General features: G+C 43.0%; 2 protein-coding genes across 9 annotated transcripts; both read right to left on the minus strand.

Annotated features, from left to right (window-relative positions):
* Window positions 1-1,321: 1,321 nt before the first annotated feature.
* Window positions 1,322-11,958, minus strand: TRPV1 (transient receptor potential cation channel subfamily V member 1). 2 transcript variants are annotated; one of them, XM_033078104.2, is made up of 17 exons: window positions 11,898-11,958; window positions 11,242-11,272; window positions 9,473-9,788; window positions 8,762-8,928; window positions 8,323-8,475; window positions 7,825-7,965; window positions 7,061-7,359; window positions 6,317-6,493; window positions 5,950-6,114; window positions 5,587-5,682; window positions 5,214-5,284; window positions 4,661-4,826; window positions 3,883-3,949; window positions 3,168-3,484; window positions 2,528-2,655; window positions 2,165-2,280; window positions 1,322-1,726 (listed from the first exon to the last, which is right to left on the minus strand). In XM_033078104.2, the coding sequence occupies exons 3-17, from the start codon at window positions 9,772-9,774 to the stop codon at window positions 1,557-1,559; spliced, it is 2,535 nt and encodes an 844-aa protein (XP_032933995.1). In that variant the 5' UTR covers window positions 9,775-9,788; window positions 11,242-11,272; window positions 11,898-11,958; the 3' UTR covers window positions 1,322-1,556. The 2 variants fall into 2 exon arrangements, with proteins under 2 accessions (XP_032933995.1, XP_042635833.1); XM_042779899.1 differs by lacking the exons at window positions 1,322-1,726; window positions 2,165-2,280 and having other exon boundaries at window positions 2,534-2,655; window positions 3,307-3,484.
* SHPK (sedoheptulokinase) lies at window positions 11,956-22,194 on the minus strand. 7 transcript variants are annotated; one of them, XR_004419928.2, is made up of 9 exons: window positions 21,506-22,193; window positions 20,263-20,404; window positions 17,839-18,022; window positions 16,549-16,701; window positions 15,331-15,506; window positions 15,023-15,223; window positions 14,085-14,212; window positions 13,210-13,298; window positions 11,956-12,081 (listed from the first exon to the last, which is right to left on the minus strand). XR_004419928.2 is itself a non-coding variant. In XM_033078111.2 (8 exons), exons 1-8 carry the CDS (start codon window positions 21,671-21,673, stop codon window positions 12,079-12,081), a joined length of 1,155 nt encoding a protein of 384 aa, XP_032934002.1. In that variant the 5' UTR covers window positions 21,674-22,192; the 3' UTR covers window positions 11,956-12,078. The 7 variants fall into 7 exon arrangements, 5 of the variants coding, with proteins under 5 accessions (XP_032934002.1, XP_032933998.1, XP_032933999.1 ...); XR_004419929.2 differs by having other exon boundaries at window positions 11,961-12,042; XM_033078111.2 differs by lacking the exon at window positions 13,210-13,298 and having other exon boundaries at window positions 21,506-22,192.
* Between the last annotated feature and the right edge of the window lie 63 nt (window positions 22,195-22,257).

Here is a 22,257-nt window from a genome sequence, read left to right on the forward strand (position 1 = left end):
TGTCCACTAAAGACTTTAAATTCTGATTATTTCCAGTTCAAATTCTAACTTTTTTCAAGCACTTCTTTAAAATCCTTTGTCAGTTTTCTCTGGTTATACCCTACAAACTGTGAAAATAAAATAACATTTGTCCTGAGTGATGTGAGCCAAAGGAACAAGAATTATTAGTCCTCTAGATGGTGCTACTATTTCAAATAAAGCAGCTGGATGTTTGAAGATTTCCTTGAAATATATTCTGTAGTGCCCCATGAAAAAGGACCACAGTGAGAAATCCTGATTCCAGTAGAAGAAGTGATGTCACACAACCCAAAATTTCATCTCACAGGGCAGCCTGTATACAAACACATTGACTGCTTCTCTTTAAAAGCAGTGGATGTCCCAGTATTGCAGTAAATGTAGCAAAATTACAAAATTCAATTATGAAAATGATCTGTACTTCAGGTGAAACCCCAGGAACAGCTGAAGTCACAGACATTGTTCACTCAGGGAGAGTTGGGTGTGCACTCTGAGGGAGTGTTAAAGGCTGTTAATTCCAAGTGCTTTAGGGATTTAAGGAAAGAAGTCAAATCTTTCACCTTTTCTTGCCCAGCCCAGCTGCACTGTGGCCCAGCACTGAAATATGGAGCCAGCTGTCAATAAAACAATTTTCTTGTCCTTAGTTCCTCTATGCCTACTCACTTTTCAAGATGCCAAAGCTCCTCTTACCCTTCCCTCTCTTTCCAAGGCTTCCATCTGTATTTGCAGAACATCTGCCTATTTTCCCTCTGATATTTTTCCTGATTCTCTCTATAAATCCAGCCAGGTGGATTTTCAACACCAGATTTTTCCTCCCCATTGCTGTCAAAGTCAAGAACAAAAACTTTCTAATTTCAAGATTATTATTGTTGCACATTGTTATACATCTGACCTTTGAAACATATATTCCCTATAACCACTATCTCTTACTTTGTGCAAAGTTCATCTGTTATCTAAATAAATGTCACATTTGGGATCTTGTTAAGTTTTTAGCTTCAGTAAAATAACTGTGAATTTCTGGAGTTTACTCAGACAGTGTAAAAGAAACATTTATTTCATTGATTTTGACTATTCAACCTTTAAAATCTCACAAAGTGTGTTTGTTCTTGTGTTATGAGAAAAAGATTTTGTATTCTTTCCATGTCCCCATTTATTTATCTTTTTTCCAAGAAACTTTCCCCACAGGAACATCTGTCTGGGCCCTTGGTGACTTTTACTGCTCTTTTATGAGTGCTTTTCCAGTGTCATAATAATTTGGTTGGTTGGTTTTCGAGGCAGCAAAGCCACAAAATCAAGGCCTGAGTACGCTCACAAAAATAATTTTTTAATACAAGAGACTCTAAAAGCAGACAGAAGGTTGTACTAAAAACAACCATGAAGACATGAGCTTAAACAACAAATGGTTTATTCAGCACACTTAGTGTAATAAATCAATCCTTGCACAAGGTAATTCCCTCAGTCCTCTGACCTTTTTCCAAAAGTCCCTGCTCCTGTACATCAAGTGCTCTATTGTCCTCCTTGTGAGGACCAGGCAACCAGAATTAGACTGACTTTGGAATTGACTCTTTCACCGCCTCAGAATCTTCTGGTTCAAAGTAAGGCTCCAGAACAGGTTTTAATTTGACTTCTTCTGGCAGCTTGTGAGGCTCTTCTCTCCTCTTCTCTCCATCTTTCAGAAGTGGAACCAATGTTTTCCAGTGCTTCCCTGAAACTAAAAAGGAAAAGAATGGTTAATTTTTTTCCCCTCCACAGAAACAGAAGAAAACATACAAGTGGTTTGAACAGGGAGCTGATGAAAGAAGAAAGAAGCAGGAAGAAAGGACTTCGTGGTTTTCTTCCCCATCCTGTTCCACAAGTTTTCCATATTTCAGCTGGCAAGTACTGACTGCACAGTTAAATGCCTTGGTGCTGGATGTTGAGCATTTGGTGGGGAGCAGAGCAGCTCCTTGGTTTTTACTCCAGAGAGTCAAACTGTGAGCAATGAGCCCATTTGATCCTTTGCATTTTTGTGCTGGCTGAAAAAGCCACCAACTCAGTCACTGCATTATCAGTAAGAGCATGGCACTGACTGCCCTCTGTCAGTTAATTCATGCTGCTGCTATCACCAGAGTGCAGCCCACACCAGGATTTGAGTCCCTGAAAGCCTCACCTCTGCCAGGCTTAATGGAGAAACTGGCATTTCGTCTGAGGTCCCCAGAGTACCCAGGGTCTTCGTTGATTATGCCCAGGTTAGTGTTCCACGTGGACCAGTTCACTTCATCAACCCTGCAGAAACAACAAACCCAAGATCTATTTTAAGGATCCCCAGATCCAGGATCAATTTATACCACAAACTGTCACCACTCAAGCCTCAGCTGTGACCCCAAAACCAGATTAAACTGACCGCTGCAGACACTATTAGTGCTCTACTCTTCAGAGCACTCCAGGAGCAAAGTTCTGCTTCCCACCACCAGATACTTGAAGTTGTTTGTCTACAAAAGCTTGTTGGCTTGATACACAAACACCAGGTTACCTGAAGCACCATCTGTAATCATCTTGGCCATCAGGTGTGATCCCCACCAGGACTTGCTTCCCCGAGCGGAACGAGCGCCTCAGACAGTTCAAGTAGCTGTTCTCAATGTCCAGGATTGTGATGGCTCTCTGCCAGGTGAGAGAAAGCAGAGCACTCAGGGCTGCTGGTCAAAGTCAGTCAAATCCTGAATTCTCTCTTTGTTTTAAAAACCCTGAGTTTTTATCATTGTCAACATCTTAGAGCAGACACTGTAACTCTGCAACATCACCTTTAGTTAATATGTCACTGAAAATGCTGTGAATAAAATGATGAAGTTCCCTTTCTTACCTCAAACAAAACATGATTCTGGTAAATATTGGTTTTCCCCTTGCATAATCTGTCTCTTCATAGTCTGATCAGGATTTTCCATCATACAAAGACCATATAATTTTGTCCAATTACAAAAACACTTCTTACATTCTGAACATCTGTGGAACACTGGGAACGTCTGCTTAGGACAAACATGGAAAAGGAACTAATACTTTTTGTAGGAGGTGTTCAGGTGAATCAGAAGACACAGCAGCTCCTAAGATTCTGTCTGAAATCTCTTATGACTCCTCGCACCTTTTTTTTAGACAACAGCCTCACAGAACCAACATACCTGGAGTTTCCAGATGCTCTTGCTCTCCTGTGCAATTTTATTGACAGTCTCCCCCATGAGTGCAATGAGCATGTTGAGCAGGAGGATGTAAGTGAGGATGACATAGAGCACCAGCAGGATGACAAACACAGATTTGAACCTGTAGTTCTCTGTGAACTCCAGGTCCCCCATGCCAATGGTGAACTTGAAGAGCTCCAGGCAGGTGTAGTAGAGGCTGTTGTAGGAGGTGCGGCCTCGTTTCACGTAGCAGCACCGGCCATGGTCAGAGATATTTGTTTCCTGCCCCTCATTGTCATCTTCAATCAAAGTCACCACAGCTGTGGCAAAACCAGAATTATATTCACACAATGGAAACACAGTTTGAGATCATAACTTCATTGCAAGCAATGAAAAGGAGCAGAAAGGTAACACAGGTTCCCTCCACAGCACACTGACCCCAGGGAAATTGCCCTATAAAATATTCCCCAGAACTGACACCCTCTGAGCAGGTGCTGGCTCAGTTTTCTCCACACAGAAAAGGATGACTGGTTTTCTATTCAGCTTTGCAACCCAGGGATGAAAAGCTGTATGAAATTACTACAAACAATTGTTATTCTGAAGAGATTGTTAATTTCTTAGTTTTTAGCTGGGAACAAAAAGTCTAAGCAACTCTCGAAAAACAAACTTTCCTGAGATTATTTAGGGTTAATAAAAGTAAATCCAAGTAGAGTATTACCTGTAGAAAATCCCAAGAGGAATACAAGATAGACAAACATGAAGCGACATAAATCTCTAAGGATCATCTGTAACATGAAAACAGATGAAGAGATTTTAAAACTGCAGCAAAACCTGGTAGGACATAGTGCTTTGGCTCAAGATTGCATTTGCTCTGAACTGGCAGTTCATGCATTAAACTGTTATTTATCCAGCTGAGATAATAAATAAATACAGAAAACATTTTTCTCTTATTCAAGCAACAATTTACACACAAATGCAACACATACATGGGAACAGTTTCCTCTTTGTGAGTACAAACCACACAAAGACAGTTGCATCTTTCTTCCCCTCTTGGGCTGGCAGGCTACATCACAGAGAGGTTCATTAGCCAGCTACAGCCTCTTAGCTAACTGCTCTGTTTGGCAACATTTTATCTATACCTGGAGAAATTTCCAGCTGGCAGAAAGCTGGGCCATCTCACACCAGAGCAGCCTGCACTGTTCTCAGTCCCCTTGCATCCATGCTTACCCAATTATTGCTATTTTGAAGCACGGCAGGTAATAAAAATAATAATCATCATCATCACCCTATCAAGACTGCCATAAAACACATAGGTGAAGAGCAGGGGGTTTTTAAACATCACTTACATTTTATTACCTCACTCAGAAAATAATAACAAAGGCTAGCATTGTCAATATGAGAGGCAGACATGGCCAGGTGTGCCCTGGAAATGGGGCTGCTGGCAGAAGTTCCTGCTCTGAGGCTCTGCTGCCCCCTCAGCTGCTCCCTGCACTCACCTTGGCGATCATGACGGAGTAAATCCCCATCTGCTGGAAGCCCCGGGTGTAGTAGAGCATGTTGGCCCAGCCCAGGGCCAAGGAGAACACCATGGATGCCACATAGAGCTCCTGGCCACAGAAGTAGAGCACCACAGAGCTCAGCAGGAGCAGGGAGTGGACAAAGCTGGAAGACAAGAGTGGTGTGAATGCAGAGGGCTGAGCTGGCTGCAGGTGCTGCACAAGGGATTGTCCAGCTGGGAAGAGAAAGGGCCTTGGAAAGGCAAAGCTCCCTTAGCAATGGGAGGATTTCTGCACAAATAATGCATAAATTCCACTTGGAGATGTATTTCTAACTCTGCTGCATTACACACTGAACATTCAGACACTTCATTTGCTTTGCCTCCATTGGAGGTCACTGATCAGACCCATTTGTTCAATGTTATCCTCTGGCAGCTCTGTTGTAAAGACCCAGAGAATTTTAGCAAAGATTACAGTTGGCTTCAGCCTCAACTACAGATTCCATAACTCATCTGTTTCAGGCTGAGATGCAATCACAGATATTGGAACTTACAAAAGAACCTCACTGTAGCCATCAACTATCAGTGTCCTGAGTGATGGGCGCCTCTGCACAAAGTACTGGATCTGAAAAGAAAAGGGAACAAAAACCAGATTTGCATCAAGGAAATACAGAGTATCCCTGAGAATTAATTAACTAAGCACTGACTCCTGTATCAGGTAAAACAGCTCAAGAACAGCTCAAAACCAACACTGGTGCAAGATCTAGGGAGGACCCTTCCAGTAACATCAGGTCAAGGAAAATTATTTGTACCTCTTGACTAAAACATGGATTATCTAAGCAGCTAATGCTCATTAATAGGAAAAGCTTGATTGATTCTCTCCTACACCTACCCAAACAGCAAAAGGAAAATTTTCAAATCTCTTACCCCTCTGAGAAAAAAATAGAGGCCCCCCAGTACACTCAGGATCTCTCCAGTTACTCGGAAATATTCCCCAGTGCTGTAACCAAAGGTGAAGGGAGGCTGTAGAAGACAAAAACAGATTTATTCAGCAGAACTGGAGGTTCCAGCAGCTGGAAGCAGCTCCATTGCTGGGGGAACAGGGAGTGGTTAAGTTTCTCAATGTGCTGCAGCAAGGGGGTAAGACTGGGAAGCAAGCAGGGTCAGATCTCTCTCCTGCCTTTAGGAAAGGGGAAAATTTGGATGCTAAGGTCATGCATTCAAATGGGAGGTAAATCTGGGATATCATGCAATGGGTGGTTCCCCTAACACATGACAGGAGTAATGCACCTTTTCATTCTTCTGTACAGGTCTGTAGTAAGCAGCTGCAGTGAGGATGGTGATGTGTAAGGTGTAGACAAAGAAGTTGAAGTAAAACAAGTGCTTGACAAAGCGGTCCCACTTGTCTTGCAGCAGCCTGTTCAGGGGCTCCACCAGCAGCATCTCGTGACGGTTCTGTGCAGGAGAAAAAGGAGAATTTTGCTAGGACCAGAATATACTGGAGTTTGAAAAATCCCATATTACATAAATCTTCAGCAAATGATCCCTCTGGTTCCCTTAAGATCAGGATGGGAGGTTGCTGTTTGATGGAAATGAGGGAGAAGATGCTCTGTGTGGAACATGAAGCTCTCCCCAGCCAAGGAGGTGCAGTACTCACTGGTGTCTCACTGCTGTAGGCAAGGATCTCAAGCACTGAATTTTTCTCACAGGTGTCTATACAGGACAGGTCATAAAGAGAGGAGTGGACAGGTCCATAAGCCCATTCAGTGAACTTCCTGGACAAGTGTCTGCACTCAGGGTCCTTGATCTCCCGTCTGAGGATGTAAGCGAAAATCTAATTGCGAAAGAACAACACAACCAACATTTCAGTGCTAATGGACTTCTCATTCCTCAGCCTCTCCATAACACAGGAAGGCTAACTTCTCTCTAGCTCAACTGAGCTGAAGACAAACCACTGGAGCACTGCAGAGATCACAGTCTGAAATAAACACACTGTGTGATGGGAGAGGGGAAATACAAACACCTCTTACAACTTGGTGTTATCTGTTTGAAAACTGCAAGAGAAAAGCAGAGATGTGACACATCTCTGAGCACACTTTGAATGGGGACTGCCAGAAGATGAGTTATAACAGCCAGTCAAAAGTAAAAGAGCTCCAGTGGTTGAGATGATATCAGAGACCCACTTTCTGTTTCCTCTGGGGCTGCCTTGTGTGAATAACAGCTGGGCACAGACACACTCACACTTTGTAGCCTTTAAGGACTGTGCAGTTAAACTGCAGCATCAGTTCCTCTTAACTAAAATCCCCTATGATAAAGCTCTAAAATCCATTCTGCATAAATGTTTTACACACTGTCTCTATAATGTCATACAACAATGGGACAAACACCTTTGTTCACCTACCCCTATCTTCCCTGTTTTGGCTGCCAGAGTTAAAGGAGTTAGCCCTTTCTTGTTGGTGAGTTCTTCCAGCTTGAGGAGGGGATTAATTTTGGCACCAAGGATCAATATGTTATTATACATCTTGGTTACAAACTTGGTGTTATCCTTGGTGTTATCTGCAATCTCCACCAGTGTGTGCAGGACCATGTTGCCCATGGAGTCCTCAGCAGCAATGTTGGCTGCCTGGTAGGGATTCTCCAGGAGGAATTTCACAATGCAGAGCTGGTTGGTGCAGGCAGCCAGGGACAAAGGCAGCTCTCCTATGGCAAGCAATGGGAAGGAGTGGTCAGAAAGCCCAGCACTGGAGGTGCATGAACAGAAACATCACATTGTTTTCATCTTTCACTATGAGAAAAGATTAATTTCTCTATCTGGAATAGCACCAATTCTTGTGATAGCTGTTAAAATAGGTTTCCTTTGGTTTAACTACATCACAGAAACACAGCTGCTTAAAAAACCCTGCCAGGACAGGAGCAGGTTACAAAGGATACAGTGCTCAGAGAACAAAGGCAAGCTGACACCAGGCTCACACTGAACACCATCAGCTACCAACTGTTTCTTTATAAGCTCAGTCCTTGGGAGGAAATATTTGGCCTAAAGGTGGAACAGCCCATCTGGCACTTCTGAGCCTCCAGTCCCACATAAACAGGATTATTTAACAGCTTGCACTTGGGATGCTGCTAGGACAACTCCATCAATAAAGACCACACTGTGCTCACTCCTACCAAAATAAAAGCCAGATTTCCCTTTGATTTTCCTGAAGAACTCCCCACAGGCTCTGGCATGAACATCTGCTCCATTCTGCACCAGGAGCTTCACCAGGTACATGTTCCTCCTCTCGATGGCAATGTGAAGAGCAGTCTGGCCTACAGAGACATCAGACAGAAATCCTCAGCATTTAGTACAGACTGAGAGCTTTCAGCACTGCAATTCCCTCAGCTCCGTGTAAGATGTTGGAACTGAGAGCTCTGCAGGCTAAAAAGATCTAGAACTGAACAGGAAAAAACCACACAAACAGCAAATGCAGGTCATTAAATCACTCTATGTCAAAAATGGCAGAGTATTGCACCTAACAGGGCACAGCCCCAGCACAAATGCACAGATTGTCAATCACACACCAGAACTTTGGGGTGTGTAAGGCCTCATGCACAGGACTTTGAGAGCCCTGCCTAACCCCATTTCTGAGCATCCTAAGCATTCACTGCAGCAGCTGCTCCTCTTACCTTTGTAGTAGTTGTCAGTATATTCTGCATTAACAAACTCTTTCAGAGTTCCAGTTTTCCTTGCAATATCCAGCAGCAAGGGAATGGTATCATTTTTCCCATCATGTAGATTCAGCATGGCTTTCAGTAAACAGGTTTTTCCAGTTTCAGGCTCTATAAAACAAAAATTGCAGGTACATAGAAGTGATTACAAACCCACCATCTATACCCAGGCAAGCAGGAATTAATGAGGTTCTTTTCAAAAGACAAGAAACCCCATTTAGTGTTTCACAGAAAATTTCAGCCCCCATAACCTTCCAATCAATGGGCTGCCCAATCAATAGGGCCATTAAAGGACCTCCTGCAGACATGTAACATAATTATGTTTTTTTATTTTCATCTCAGGAGCACTACTGGAAGAAGAAGAGGGCAACTCAAGGTATGTGACACTAAAGGGTACCTTTGAACTCCTCATCTGTGAGATGTTTGAAGGTTCTGTTAAGGTAAAGTAGCAGGTCACTGAGGTCCTTTGTGTTGCCTTGGGCTACAGCATCAAAGATCCTTCTGCGGTCATAAAATTTGAAAGCTTTTTCTGAGCAGCCTGTGATGGAATCTGTAGATAGGAGCCTAACAAAGGGAAATGTCAGTTACCTGAAGTCAGATATTTAGCAGGCTTTTTATCAACTACCAGAACACTGTTCTTCATTTGCTCATGTCAACTAGTAAACACTGCAGATTAGAATAGGTACATCTGCAAAGACTAAAAGAACAAAGTGTGCAAGCAACTCTCCTGATAAAATTATGATTCTGTTGCTGAAAAGCTGAGAACAAGTCTTCAAGGAGGCACTGAAGTTTGGCAGTGTAACTGCAGGCCTGGAGCCAGGCAATCCCTTGTTCTCACTCTGAGCCATGTCCATCCACTGAGCAGCCTCAAGCAAGTGAGCTGAGGCCTACTGCCAATTTTGGGCACAATATCCATGGAGATAGAGATTTTTAGAGATGCCAAGAGACAACAGTTATTGTCACTTTCAGTTGCAACACTCCTTAATTTGGCATAGAAAAGAGTGAAACTGAAAAAATGGTCCTGCTCAAGCAGAGAGAACAAATGCTGCTCTAAGAACCACAGCCTGCAGCTACCAAATACTCATTACAACCCAATCTCACAACTTACTTGTGAAGTTTGCCCCTCTCCAAATTCACATGGAATTTGATGACAGAAGGTGCCATCAGGTGATCCATCTGGCAGAAGGAGTCCATGGGAGCCATGTCCTTGTCACTGTCCCCCATCACAAAGCGGCCCCGTCTCGCAAAAATGTTGCTTTTGGGTGGCTGCACCTTGGTGCTGGGTGGGCCCTGGGAGTTGTCAGGGGTTTCCTGGACAGAGTCCTCCCCATCTGTGTGTTCATCTGTCACTTCAGATTCCTCCATGTCAAAACTGCCAAACTTCTTCATCTTCCCAAGAATGGAGGACATGATGAGCCAGCAGTCTGTGAGGAAGGACACAAACACCTCAGGTCAGCACTCACAGGGCCATGAGTCCCCTTTTACCTGGGAATGTTTTCCAGAAACAGCAGGGAGTGGATTGGTTGCCAGAAATGAGGCAGATGGACACATTCTCACTGTGCCCACAGCCAGAACAGTTTAGTAGGTCTTTATTTCATTTGTTCCCACTGCCCTTACCCATTCCAGAATGGAGAGAGCAGAGCAGAGCATCCCAGAGCTTCCTGCTCGTTTCACTGCAGAGCTGAGCCTCAGCCACCTCTGCTGAAAAGCAGTGCCTCATCCTGCAGTCATTGGTAAAACCTGAACAATCTCAAACCCCAACAATCTCTGCTTTTCTTCTCTACTTTCTGACTGGTTTGTGCCACAAACCATTCTCATGATTCTATCAGGGATGTGAAAACAAGCCCTGCTTGTGCCATAAGCTGATCTCTGGCATGCTGAGCACACAGGGCTTCCTGCACCCAGGAAAATCATCCCTTAAGGGCTTTGCCAGAGTCATGGCAGTGCCTGATGGAATTTGCAGGGTGTGATCCTTGAGAGATGAGTGTCACCTCAGACATGAGGCACGGAAACAGAGAGGGAGAGGTTACCACAGATAAGATGTGACTGCAACGACCACAAGGTTGATCTTGTCTGATTCACAACCACACAGAACCTGACACCAGCAACAAACACAGAATCTAGAATGGTTTAGGTGGGAAAAGACTCAAAGTTCATCTCATTCCACCCCTCTGCCATGGGCAGGGATTCCTTCCACTATCCCAGGCTGTTCCAAGCCATGTCCAACCTGGCCTTGGACACTTCCAGGGATCCAGGGGCAGCCACAGCTTCTCTGGGCCTCCCCACCCTCACAGATAACAGACTGCTGAAAGTAGAGCAGGCTGCCTTTTTATTGTTTGGTTTCTTATCAACCTGTTTTAATCAGACAAATATTGTCTTCATGTCACTGAATGCAAAATACCCTGGAATTCCAGCAGGGGAGGCAGGAACACATCAGATCTGAACTGCTGCTGAAATGCTCTGAAATCCTACATTGCTTTGAGCACAGGAATATCACTAATCTCACTTTTAAAAGCCTCAAACCACATTAGAGTGGTCAATCATTTTCTCTGTACTGTCAGTGTAAAAACAACATCATGAACACACTTCAAGGTCGTTTCTCTTCATAACAGAAACATTCTGAGGGTTCTGTGCAAACCTGCATTAAAGCTGGATTTTCAGTTCTGTGGGAATAATTCATATTTTCATCAAGGGTCACTTACATTGTTCTGTGAAAGTAGGACAGGAAAGAAAATTTTGCCATTTGCATTTTCTATAATTTTGTACAATGTACACTTAAAGAAAACATCAGTTTGCAAACTTGCACATTTAGGGTTACTGGAAGCAAACCAGCACAGCACAGATAAAATACCAATGACTGCAATTTAACTTGCTCACCTTTCAAGTTCTTTGACTCCTTAGAATCAGCCTGAAAGAATAACATGATATCTTATTAACACAACTGTCCTATAAATAAGAAATAAAAATATTTCTATTTGGAACAAGATACTAAAATTACAGTAGAACTATTACTACAGTGAAAAATGAATAAAAACAGTTCTATAAAATACAGAAAAAATTACAGTGGGAATACAGTCATATATAACTTCAATTTTTTTTCTTATTTAAACTCATACAGATTGAGCCAAAAACATCAGTGAGTGGCTACAGAACAATCACTTATAAATCTAAATGTGCAGAATAGGCTCAATCCTGTCCCCCTGGCAATTGCTCAAACCTACATTATTTGTGCTTTCCTTTCTAAACCCTGCTGGTAATATATTTGACAATGAAGACAAAGCTGCATTTCCTCCAGTATGAAATTACAAGAGAAATAACCTTCACAAATCTGTGGAAGGATTATTAAAAAAACCCAATAAGCATTATCTAGTTTAAAAAATGCACAACATATTTGAACTCTTTGAAACCCAAACACACAGAAGTTTGATACAATAAATTAGGAAATATTTTGGATAGAATGCCTTGCCACATCACAAATAACAAGAGTTTAAAAATAACCAACCATGCTATTCAAAGATACATGCAGAACTTACCAATACTGACAAAAATCCTGTCTTCTGATATATAGTCCAGTGTCAGTAAACACCCACTGATCTACAGGAATTTGGTGCCAGATATTCCTCCTCCAAGGTGCCTGGACTGCAAAGCCCTCAGAGTTTGCTTCTCCACTTCATTTGTCTGCAAAATGTGATGATTTTTAGAACCAAGGCAAGTTCACTGGAAAAACAGAGAATAGAGCAATAAGATAATTAAGAACAATTCTGGAACCAGAAGCATCAGTGGCTTCTATTCCCAGAGGTTTAGCAAAGCTTTTTACAAGAATTGCAGTAAGTTGCTGTTGTTTTTTCCCTCCCCTTTAATTGCATTTAGTAATGGACATTCTTCTCCAGATTTCCTCTTTGCAAACACACTCAAGTTTGCAAAAAAAAAAAAACCCAAAACAAAACAAAACACCAGCACCCAAACCACCAGACTGCAATTGTTTCTGGGGATCAGTTTCAATTCTTGAATTTCAATTTAATTTACAAAACTTTGTAAAGTATGCCACAATCACCTTTCTGGACACCTTTCTTGGGTGGTGATTTAAAGATAAATATTTTAACAATAAGCTGATTCAGAACAGAGTTGAGGAAGAACCAGTAAGCCCTAAAGCCTTTGTATTGTCTCATATTCCTCCTATGTTTTATTTAAACCCCAATTTATCTAATCCAGGATGGATCTAACACCCTCAAAAATTCAGAGCTGTTTCATATATTGATAAATATATGATTTACATAAGATCTTTCTGACAAAAACTAGTTTAGAGAAACAGCTTTTCCAGAGGCTGCTAGGCTGGGAGCAACCCTCCAACTTCCTGAGATTTTGAACAGAACATGAAATTATTCAATGAAATTATCTGTCTTTTGTTTTGCAAAAGGTGGTTGTCCCTCAAGTCTTGCCATCTACCCATGAATATATAAAAGAATTATATATTTGCCTATTTAATAGCAAACTAATTATACTCCTTGGATCTGTGGTACTCAGAGTAACAAGGCTGTTTATTAATGCATAAATATGGATTACCAACAGGCAGCTCCTCAGCAGCATCCAAAATGCTGCAAAGGCTTTTGATGTAACAGCATCATCAGCTCTTTCCTGTTGTTCAATAAAAATGAAAGCAGACCTGCTGATAAAAATTATATTTATAATAATGCAACAGGGAAAACATCATGTAACAAATTCAGACTTTTTGCAACACCTTTAAGTCTACATTTTCTCTGTAATGTGCCAACAGTCCCTAAACATGGAAAGGAAATGAAGCCATCTCTGTCATTAAGATCTCAGAACTCAGCACAGCTTTCTCACCATAAAAATGTCAGTCTTGATGTTGTTAATGAGCAGAGAGGAATCCATGTCCTTATTCCAGTGGAAACATGTGCTTCCTAGGAATGGAACTGCATCCAGATAACATGAGACAGCTTACTTGCTTCCCAATGTCATTTGGGAAAGACACATACATATAGACAGAAAGGTATCAATATTTTTAACATTAAAATAATGACTAGGAGAAGAAAGAAATTCTAAGAGTATAACTCAGGGGATAAAACTTGGAAATTTTAAGGGAGTGCACAAAAGCATCAGACCAAGTTACAGACAGCAGCTCATCTCTCCCAGTCCTTTCCAACATATTTCCTACCAGGAAAATGGGCCTTGCAAGAAGTGTCTTTTTATGCAGGAAGTTAATGGATGTTTCCCAGTCACTCAGATAAATTTAATGTGCTAATTACTTCTCATTTCACAAATGGGAATGACAGAGCAACAAAATGTGCAGACCCAGGAGAACAGACATTAAATGCAGGGGTTTTGTCCCACTGTAACGAGCGAGAGTGCATGTGGAATAAAGTGAAAAAAAACCACTGTAGAGTCAGGCAAATAAACAGAAGCTGCATCTCAGGCCATTCCAAATAATGACTTTATTTACTATGGAACATCACCATGGCTGCCCCCACAGCAGCATCCACATCCTTCCCATAAACCACAGGGAATGGAAAAATCCTCTCCACTTCCTGCCTCAGCACCTCATTCCTGGCAAGGGCGCTGCCACTGCCCAGGATCCTCCTGACCCCCATCTCCTCCAGCTGCTGCACAGGTAACATGGAGCAGAGGTTCTCCACAAGGCCACAGCACAGGGCTCTGGTGACATGGCCCAGGGACAGCTCAGAGGCACCAATGCCACTCACTGATGCCAACAGCTCAGGAAGGTGTCTCTCTCCAAACAGGGTTGGGTGGACTGAGAGCTTGCTGGGATTTTGGGCCAAGGCTGCTTGGATTATTCTTGGGTAGATGGCAGATTCCTCAACCTGAAATCCTGCAGATGGGAAACATCTTGTTACCAGTCTGGTATCTCACATGTGGACATTTAAAATGGACACTGTTCAGCAAAATATTGGATATCTTTTTTTGTGCTCCAAAGGTAATTGTGTGCCCAAGATTATCAACCATAATTCTCCCACCCATTGTATCCAGAATGTGCAATACCAGAAACCTTTATCTGATTACACCAACTGCCTTTCCTGACAGTAACAGCTACTCCTCATTGCCTGTACCAAGTCCCACAAAACAATATCTTTAAAGGGACAAACACCAGGGTTCAGCTTCAGTGGCTGGATTCCATGTGAATGTAACATTCACCTCGAGTAATTACTGAAAGAACAATTTCAGAGCTTATTTCTGTAGTGCAAAACCCAAGAGATTATTAAAAAGCCTGTCAATGCCATGCTTAGAGCACTTAAAAGATATTCCATGAGTTTGAGTCTTAAAATCCATTAGAGTGCTGCAAAATATGCACCCAAAGGACTCCTCTGGACTGCAGTCACAAAATTAGAGGTTGTTGTCCTCAAATCTGCCAACCTTGCCTTTTGAAAATCAACTTGCACAAAATAATTCTGTCCTTGAAACAAAAGAAAGCCTAGAGGGAATATGAATGTGGATTGCAAGCATGACTGTCCCAGCTTCAGTAGGAAATTCCAGAGATCTGGGGAGCATGACCCAGGAATTACATCCTTGTTCCCTTTATGGCATGATGGAACAGCTCTAGGCTTGTTCCTTTGCCTCAACTTCCTTTTACCTTGATGATCAACCTCAGTTTTGTGCTTCCACTCTCCTTGAAATGACTTACCCAGCTCTTGTGCCCACTGTGCCACCATTCCCACAAATGTTGCAAGCACATTCCCTCCATTGAGTGATGCTGCCACTGCCAAGTAGTCACCATTGAAGTATGGAAAATAAGTGAGAGCTGAGGAAGGATCTGGTGCCTCAGGAGGCTGGAAACCCGATGGCATTGAGATGGTCAGCTGAGCAGAGGTGCTGAAATTAAGAACTAAAACAAACCAAAAAAAAAGGAAAACAGAAAATAATCAGTGTGTTACTAAGCTATCTTGAAGGAGAACAATGAGAAAAACAAATCAGATCCCAAAATGACCATACCTGCATCAGTCCTCTCAGTCAGGCAGGAATAAACAGAGCACTGGAAATCTCCCAGAGCAATTCCCACTTTTGCTCCTTTGGGTATTCCATGCCATGCACAGGTTGTCCTGCCTGCAATGCTGCCAGGGTCTCCCACCTCTGGAAGCAAGTGGACAGGAAAGCCAGATTTTTTCAGTCTGGAAGCAGAACAACATTATTGGAATAAAGCAGTTTGGGAATGTGTGGCATTACTAAAAAAAACTCTTTGAAGTCCCAAATGAACCTGGGCACACATTTGTGGCTGCTGGCTTTATGGATGCCTTCACCAGTTTAGAAAGCCTGTCTTGGACAGGGGCAGCATTCCAGTCCAGTGGGTAAACCAGTCTGGAAGAATAAATAGTTTTTCTTTCTAGGCAATCTGAGTACCTGAGATCATATACTACATGTTCAGCAAGTTTAACCTACTGATGTCATATGGACAAGCAGGTCCAGGGTGAAGGGACAATCACAAAACCAGCAAAAAATGCAGCTAAGTATCAAAGAACTTCAGTTGTCATGCAATTAGTAGCTCACAACAAAATCATGAAGTGTTAAGTCCAACAAACTCCTTACACAATCAGCTGCAGGTGCTACAGCAACACCACCACATCAGTAAAAGCTCAGTCAACAAAATGCAAATTTCTGTCACTCTTTCATACCTTGATGAGAAGATCTTTCACCTTGGAGTCCTGGCCTAACCTAAGCCCTGAAATATATAAGGCCTTAGCACTCAGCCCTGAAAGAGCAAATCATTAAAATAAATGAGTAAATAAATAGACTGATTCCTTCTAAGATTTCCTGTAGCTTAATAGTTTTTAAGCATTATCACAAGTAAGTCTTAGAAGTTATGAAGCTCAGCTCAAAGAACTACAGAGAACAAAGAACTGTTTACCATGGCACAGGTAACACTGTGGCTGCACTTGTGCATCCCACCCCACCACAGAAAGGGAGAGAACAGCTTGGAATCACTGCTAAGTCTCTCAGCTCTGCTGTTTGTAGGTATTTTAAAACACTGAGCCAGATTTTATCAGATTTAAACAGAGCAAACTCTCAACAGCTCTTCAGTACAAGCTACAATTAATTAGGAATAACCTTCAATCCCTTTTTATGTGCAGCACATCAACAGCCAGGGCCCACAGAGGTGCTCACACTGCCTGACACAGCAGAGCACAAACCCCACTGAATGGCCTCAGCACTTACATGTCAGTATTCCAGCTCTTGTTTCTGCAGTTAAAATATCCCCAGCTGGCAGCATTCTGGACAGACATGAGTGGCTTCTTCAGGTCACACAACATTGCAACCACGTAGTCCTGGATGGTGCCAGCTGCATCATAAGCCTTCAGAAAATCTGGGCTTTTAAACAAGATGTTTGAAAAACAAAAAATAATGAGGGGTTTTTGCTTTAAGGCAGTGAGAGAAGACAACTTTCATTGTTAGGGGGAACTTCAGATACGGGTCCATTTAAATATCAAACAGCCAGCTCAGTAATCAACCTGCATTTTATTGGTTTGGTTTGTTTTTTTAAATGGAATTTGTTATCCAAGCTGCAGCAATACTTATCTCCTGATAGAAGATGGAGAGAGGGCAGCTTTAAGGAATGGTTTGTCTAGGTTCAAAAGCACAGCATTGAAAGTAGTAATTGTTTGTGTGAAATAAAACAACACTTTGTTGGTCCTGGAGCCTTACTGAAAAATAGATAAATTCCCACTTGCTCTGGGATCCACAAATTACATGAATGGAAATGTACCAAATGTGAATCAGAACAAAGCAGCTGGATTAATGACTTATGCAGCTCTAAAGATCACACCATGCTCCATTTATTTGCTGGACACACAGTGGAAAAAAACAAGATCCAATAAAATTTTCCCCATTTATTGAACCTGAACTCATTGCAGAGGAAGAAACTGGCTCTTTGAGAAAGATCAAACTCAAGAGCAAATCTTGCTGATGCCAAGTCATAAGTGAAAAATTATATCCTCTGCAAACACGCCACAACAAAGCAGAGCATTTGTGTCACCTCATGAGGATCTGTCTCAGTGTCTGAGGAAGGAAGGAACTGAAATTAATTTAGAGACTCTGTCTGAGCATCTGGCAGCAACCAGAGCAAGCAACTCTGTTACTGTTTTAGGCATGCCTGTACTTTCCACAAAGCAGCACAAGGCAAAATGACAGAGCTCAAACTGCATTAGCAGAGCTCCTCTGAGCAGCATTACAGACAGAATTTATTCTATGATACTTTAAAGCTTCTGCTCCTATATGGTCAAAAGCTTATCCTTTTATTAAAGATCTAGTATTTTTACAAGGTCAGACTTTTTTTAATTGCATGTAGTTTATATTAAATACTGTCATTTTAAATATTCTTTGACTACTTAATTAAGATTATTACAGAGAAGCACAGCCCCTCAGCCTGCAGCAGCATTAACGTGCTACAAGAATACTAATTGTCACATAAATGCAAGATGAAAAGCAGCTTTTTGAGCAGCAATGTACCTGTTCTTTAAATACCAGTAGACTGTGGCACATCCAAATCCTGTAGCCAGGCTCACATGGGACTGTGGCAGGGGAAGGGAAGCGAGGAAGGAGGGGCTGCAGCGCCCGTCCCGCCAGGTGATCAGGGGGCTGACCTGCTCTGCCTCAAAGGCAGGGCCTGGGCCACTCTCCGACCACTTGCAACCTGAAAACAAAACAGAATCCAACAAATCCAGTGAGTGCCTGCAGCACAGCCTGCCTGGCATTCCTCATTTCTGGACACACATGATAATTTGTTAAATATATCACAAACAGAGCCAGTAGAGACTGTAATCAAATTAATCTTAATTTTCAGCCCTAGACAACATCATAATGCAAATCACCCTTTGTAACACAGAGAATGGTATCCAAACCCTTCCTTCCCTTGAAGAGAGATATTCAAGACACAACTTAAATTACAGCCTCAAAAAAGCACCCAAGCACAGTTTGCTATGGGAGTGAGGAGCTGGCAGGGCAGGTCTCACATAAAAACCTCAGCTGGGATGTGCCACAGCTCCACCTGGAGAATGCTGCCCCAGTAAGGAACTGCCCAGGATGGACAGCACAAAGCTGCATCACCTTTGGAGCCACAGCAACAAGGAACCTGCATCTGTGAGTATTAAACAGTGGGCTGCAAAGTACTAAAGAGTAAAACCCTCATGCACTACACAATAAAGCTTCACCAAAGCTAGGACAGGGTTTAATTCGGGGTTTAATTCAGTTTCCCAGTCCAGCACGTTCCTTTTGAGCAGAGGACACCACACCTTTGAGGAAACCTTCACATTCCTTCACTGCAGGAGGCTGGGCTGGAGCACTGCTTGCCAGCACATTCCAGGGCACAGCTCTGACCTCTCCCAGAGCAGGGACAGGACAGGTCACTCACTCTGGAACTCAGGCAAACTCCTGGGTTTTGGCCAGGGAGCAGAGAGTCAAGAGAAGAGACTCAGTTTCCTGATTTGCACAAACATGGCTAAAAAACTTAATTCTTGGGTTAGATACAGGGCTTGGATGTCACACTCACACAGTAACAAGCAGCCCTGAAGGCTGGGAGGTGCCATGACAAACATGCAAAATAAAGCACAGACTTTTTCTCATTCTCTCAATTCCCTGTTCTATCAAATCTGTCTGAACTGAATTTCCATTTGCCTTGCTTTTCTAGTTTTAAATGGATTCTAAGAAACATTATTAGTCATAATATAACCCTAAAGGATGCCATTAAAATTTTTATTTGTGTCCCAAATGTCCTGGAATCACTTAGTCTACTCACAACAAGTGAGAGCAAACACCCTCTTTCACTTGATAGAAATGAAACTAAAGTGGCATGTGGCTTTAGGATATAAAATATTTACCAATATGACATAAGAATCTGTGCCTATGAATACACAAGGCTTTGTTATGCAGCTCCTGGGAGAGCTGGAAAGCAACAACAGCTCCTTCAGTCCATCAGCTTTGGACTTCTTTCCTTCTATAATTTTTAGTATTTAGTGTAAAATTACAGCCAGTAATGAATAGCACAGTGCCTCCACAAGTAACTAAGACCCTGAAAACTTCTGACAGGCAGTGACCAGCACTTTTTGGGAAATCTGCATAACTCCTGTTATAATAAGATTTGTCTAATTGTCCAGATGAGCACATTACAGGTTAAGTAACAGAAAACATGGAGCCACACTCTGGAAACTTTAGACTTCAGTAGGTTTAAAGGTATTAGCCTTTAGATAATCCATCCCTATCTCACAGGGCTGGCAATCCAAGGCCTGGATTCCTCAAATATCATCACTATCACAAGGATTATTTGGGTATTTGCACAACCAAGCCCCACATGACTACCTCACTGCAGCTGATTTTGTTTCTGAGATCTTGGCAAGCAGCTGAGCATCCACAATCCTGACCACAGTCCTTTCTCAGCTCCTACTAACAGAAGCATAAGCAACAAAATGAATGCAGCATGACAGTCTGTGTATGACTTGCTAGGGAAAAAAAAGTCTTGGGATTTTGGGGGAAAAAAAACAGAGTTATTGAGATGCTGGACAACATCTAGGTAAGGGTTTTATGAGTGAATAAAACCCCCCTGCAAGTTATTCACATGATGCAGAAGTTCTTTCAAATGACAGCAGATAGCATGTGATGGAGAAACAATTAACAAGCCACAAATATGTTATTCTTCCTTCATATTGATAATTGTGCTGACTGCAGAGATGTCATTAGGCTAAATCCTTTATCATTAACTACAGTGAGTAACTGAAATTCCAGTAAAAAATGCAAAATTCCCATAAGAGATCTTCTGTTAATTCTGTTTTAGAGAAGACCAAAGTGTCACAGCAGTTTAATCACAGAATCCCTTCCCTAATACAATTTAATTTTCTGCATCATAATGCTCTGAAAGGAATGTTAAAGAATGACTGTTACCTTTATCACTTTTCCAAAACACAACCCCGTGCATTTGTCCAGTAACACCAATGTGGGTGACTCGCTGAAGCTGCTGCTGAGGCAGAGCAGCAAGGCATTCATTCAATGCTTTTATGATTTTCTGGACATCCTGCTCCATTCCCTGCAATCACAAAGCATTATCCTGAGCATGAAGCCATTAGGATTCACTCAGTGTATTTATTAAGCAAAGCTGCTTTAGTCAGAAGTGAAGGACAAAATTCATTTAGTTCAATAGCATTTATTACAGTAATATTCACTACTAAACTGTAAAAAGAGAAGAAGAATTTCAGAAAACCCCACAAAAATCAATAGTAGCAAGTTGAGCCTTTTAAACTGAAGGCCAAGTAATTTTTAATTTCCTAACTAACCACACTCAACCATAACTTTAAAAAAATCCATGACCACTGACTACAAGCTTTCATTAATTCACCTTATCTATTGCTCCCATTTTCTTCATAAATAGAATTATCCACGTGTTCTGATGGATGTGCAGCCCCCCCACCTCTTCCTAAAGCTCCTCCCTATTTACTCACTGATGATTTTGATGATGCTGATATTCCATTTCTGGATATTCTATTCCTAGAACCACCCAAACTGCTCCCCAGGAGAGGCTTTCTTAGTTTCAAAGTTCAGGTTACTTTATGACAGACCAGTATGAAGATTACAAAACTATTGCAACAGAAGTCTACAAAGTGAAACGTGTAAGGTACTTCAGGCTGCATAAATTGGCAAGGAGGAGGGCTGGCCTGTTTGGTATCCTTGGTATCAGAAACAGTGCACGTTTTTTATGATTCTGATTAATCATTGTTTTTTTAGATTGACTAACAGAATGGATGCAAAGATCTTCAACAGGAGTTGAACTTGGTCCTGGTTATTTCCACAGGGAGTTTCCAGTTATGATTCCACCTCACACTGAAGTGCAAAATAAAATACCGTTCCAGTTGGTAAGTGGCTGCTCTTTCCTGACTGGGAGTGTCTAACATAAGGTGGTGGCTCATGGGAGAATAGTTTTAGAGTGTCTTAGGCAATTTTTCAAAACCTGGGTCCTCCTTAAGCTGAGCAGCTCTGCTTGACTTCCTCGAATGGTGAGCAGGGGAGTGATTTAATTCTGCTGCCAAAAACAATGCAGGAAAGCCACCGCACTCTGCCCAATGTACCAAACAACCCAAACCACGGCAAGGCAAGGCCGGGGATGTCCCTGAGCGCTCCGTGCCAGCCTTACCTGCGGTGCAGCTCCCAGGCTATCGCTGTATGCCTGCGTCTCCCTGGAGCAGCTCTGTGCCAGCGCCAGCCCTCGCTCTGTCCCTGTCACCAGCGCTGCCTTCACCGACGTCGTGCCCAGGTCAATGCCCAGCACACAGGTGGGCACAGGCCCGCCCGCCGCAGCCATGAGGGGATGGCTGGCACCTTACCCAGCACGGACAGGCGGAAAAACAATCACCGTGCTGAGCCCCACACGGCTCCCGGTGCTGCCCAAACCCCACACGGCTCCCGGTGCCGCAGTGCGAGCTCTCAGGGACGGGGCAGGAGCGCGACCTGGACTTCGCCCTCAGGGTGAAGGTGCCACCCTGCCCTCAGCCACTACGCCTCCACTGTGACAGTGACAAATCGCCTCTTCCTGAGCTGACCCGCGCAGCTTTAAACCACGCTTTTTATCAAAACCAAACCACCACGGCGCCCAGCGCGCCCTGTCCCCTCGCTCACACTCTGCCCCCCTCATGGACCCGCTCCGCCACACCCAAGATGGCCCCCGGGGGCGGCCGCAGCGGCGTGGTGGGCGCTGGGCGGGGAGTCCACAGGCGATCGCCTCACGTGAGGGCTGAAAAGGGAAGAACGGGGACGGCGCCGGGCACTGAATTAAGTGGGTTCCCGCCCGCTCCCCGGTACCGCCGCCTCGGCAGCGCCGCGTTCCACAGCACCGGTTACTCCGCTCCGCCGGAGCTCCGGAGGGAAGAGCGGCAGGACTACAAGTCC

This window comes from Catharus ustulatus, chromosome 22, assembly GCF_009819885.2.
Source record: "Catharus ustulatus isolate bCatUst1 chromosome 22, bCatUst1.pri.v2, whole genome shotgun sequence".
NCBI classification, from domain to species: Eukaryota; Metazoa; Chordata; class Aves; order Passeriformes; family Turdidae; genus Catharus; species Catharus ustulatus.